Source organism: Entamoeba nuttalli (assembly GCF_000257125.1).
Source record: "Entamoeba nuttalli P19 unplaced genomic scaffold asmbl_3180, whole genome shotgun sequence".
NCBI classification, from domain to species: Eukaryota; Evosea; order Mastigamoebida; family Endamoebidae; genus Entamoeba; species Entamoeba nuttalli.
The window spans coordinates 1-2579 of record NW_008575888.1 but is presented as its reverse complement, the minus strand read 5'-3'; the positions used below and the strand labels follow the sequence as shown (position 1 = coordinate 2579).

The following is a 2579-nucleotide window of genomic DNA, read 5'->3' as shown; positions in this document are numbered from 1 at the left end:
AAAACCACAAAACAAAAAAACAAAAAAAAAATAAAAAAAAAAGAAAAAAAAGAAAAAAAAAAACTAGAAAATGAATAAAAAAAAAGAAATGAATGAAAATAAAGAAATATTTAAAGAGAAATTATTTAAATATTTAGATAAATTTATAGAAGTGAGTATAGAAGGGAAAAATAAAGAATTAATATTAACACCTGGATTAGTAATGTTTATGAATGGGATGGCACATCCATCATTTGGGAAAAGAAATGGGATGAGTGAATTTTTTAGACGAATTAAACATATTAAAATTGAACCTGAGTCAGGAGAAATTTTAGGAGGGATACAAGAAGGGAAAAATATCAAATTACCTATAGGATTTGTTTCAGCATGTAGTATTACACGATTACATATTCAAGATTTAAAAGTATTTGTAAATATGACAACAAAAGGATTAGCAGAGAATTTAATAGAATTAACCGTAGAAAATAGTAGAATTCAAACGTTAGAAATATTTTTAGGATCAACACAAGGATTAGTATGGAAGAAATTAAAAACATTAAAATGTATTAAATGTAAAGTAAATGTTATTGGAGCAGGAATATTTGAAAAGAAATTATTTCCAAAATTACAATTTTTAGATTTAAGTTATAATGAAATTAAAGTTATAGAAAATTTAGAAGAAAGACCAACAGATACATTAATATTAAATAATAATAAAATAAGAGAATGTTATATGTATTATTCAAATAATATTAAAAATTTATTTGTAGATGAAAATTATATTGAAACATTAAATGGATTTCAAGCTATGGGAGGATTAGAATGTTTATCAGCAAGAAGAAATAGAATAACAATGATAAAAAAAGAACAACAAAGTTTTAAATTAATGAAAAATTTAAGTGAATTAGATTTAAGTGAAAATCCAGTATGTGAAAAAGATAATTTTCGAATAGAATTAATATCATATTTACCTGAATTAAATAGAGAAATAGAATTTATATTAAATGAAGAAGATGTAACAATGAGAGAAATTGGAGAAGCAATGAAAATGAAATATGGAAGACATGAAGAAGAAAATAATGAAGAATATATGATGAATGAAATTAATGAAAAAAAAGAAAGTAATATTAAAACACAAATGGAACTTGTAGATAGTTGGAAAAGAGAAAGATATTTAATAGGAATAATTAAAGGAATAAGAAAAGAAAATAAATATATTAAATTTATAAGTGAAATAGTTAATAATGTTATGAATCAAAGAATTAATACAATTCAACAAGATATTAAAACTATAATTAAATTAAGAAAAATATGTAATATTAAAATAGGATATGAAAATAAAGAAATTATACCATTAACATATGATTTTGAAAGATTTAATATTAAATTAGGAGAAATAGAAGGAAATATTCGAATAGATACAGCAATTGAAACAGGAATACAAAGTTTAATAGATGAAAGAAAAGGAGTAAAAAATTTTGGAATTTCATTAGTTAATTTTATATCAAAAACATATAAAGGAAGAATAATTAGAGTTATATTACCAGTTGAAATAGATAGTGTTAAAAAAACAATTGAAATGATAATTGAACTATTTAAAAAACATAGAGAAATAATTCAAGAACCAATAGTTAGAAAAGATGGTAGAAAAGTATTTATGACAGAAATGTTAAAACATATTAATCAAATGTTATGTAATATTGAAAGAGGAGGAAATGATTATAAAGAATATGTCATAAGTAAAACTAAAATTACTAAAGAAATTGAAGAAAAGAAAGAAACCCGATTTGTAGAATATAATAAACCAAAGAAAGAAAGAGAAAATTCTCAAATGTTAAAAAGACAAGCACCTAAACGAGTTGGAGCTAAAGATGAGAAAGTTATTGAAAGTAGTATTGGATTTGAATTTGAAAATATTTGTAAAGAAAATGCAAATAAAGAAGAAGATAGAAATACAAATAGAATAGAATTTAATGATAAAATTATAGAAGAGAAGAAAGAAAAACAAGAAGAAATTCAAACACAATTAGATAGTCTTTCAGTTGATATTCCAAAAGTTGTTCGTAGACCTGGTAAACGACGAGATAAAAAAGAAGAAAAGAAAGAAGAGAAAGAAATAGATGATATTCAAGTACATCAAATTAATATTGAGATTAAAGATGGATTAGATAATGAGTCATTACAGTCAGAAAGTGCACCACAAGCTGTAGTAAAAAGAATTTCAAGAAAAGGAAATAGAAGACCACCAACGAAAAAAGCACTTCAAGTTGGGTCTAAAGAACTTAAAGAAGAAGATGTTGTTCATTTAGATGTACCAGAAAGTCATGATGAATCTTCTCAACAATCGAAAATAGATGAAACAACAACTTCACAATTAGACAAAGAGAAACAAATTGAAAAACAAAGTGAAAAACAAATTGAAAAGAAAATTATAGGAGGACAAGGATTTGGAGGAGGAGTTAATGCCGAATTAATGGCTAGACTTGCATCAAAAAAGAAAAACTAATTTTTTTTCATTTCATTTTCATTTTTTATTATTTATTTTCATTTTATTTAATGAATTCTATTATACCAATAGAGCATAATGAAGAAACTGAAAT

The 2579-nt window shown here is 23.2% G+C and overlaps 1 protein-coding gene across 1 annotated transcript; it reads left to right on the top strand.

Moving 5' to 3' along the window:
* Positions 1 to 88: 88 nt before the first annotated feature.
* On the top strand, positions 89 to 2485 carry ENU1_058110 (leucine-rich repeat containing protein; the record flags this gene model as incomplete). Its single annotated transcript, XM_008858068.1, has 1 exon — positions 89 to 2485. One exon carries the CDS (start codon positions 89 to 91, stop codon positions 2483 to 2485), a length of 2397 nt encoding a protein of 798 aa, XP_008856290.1.
* Positions 2486 to 2579: the final 94 nt, after the last annotated feature.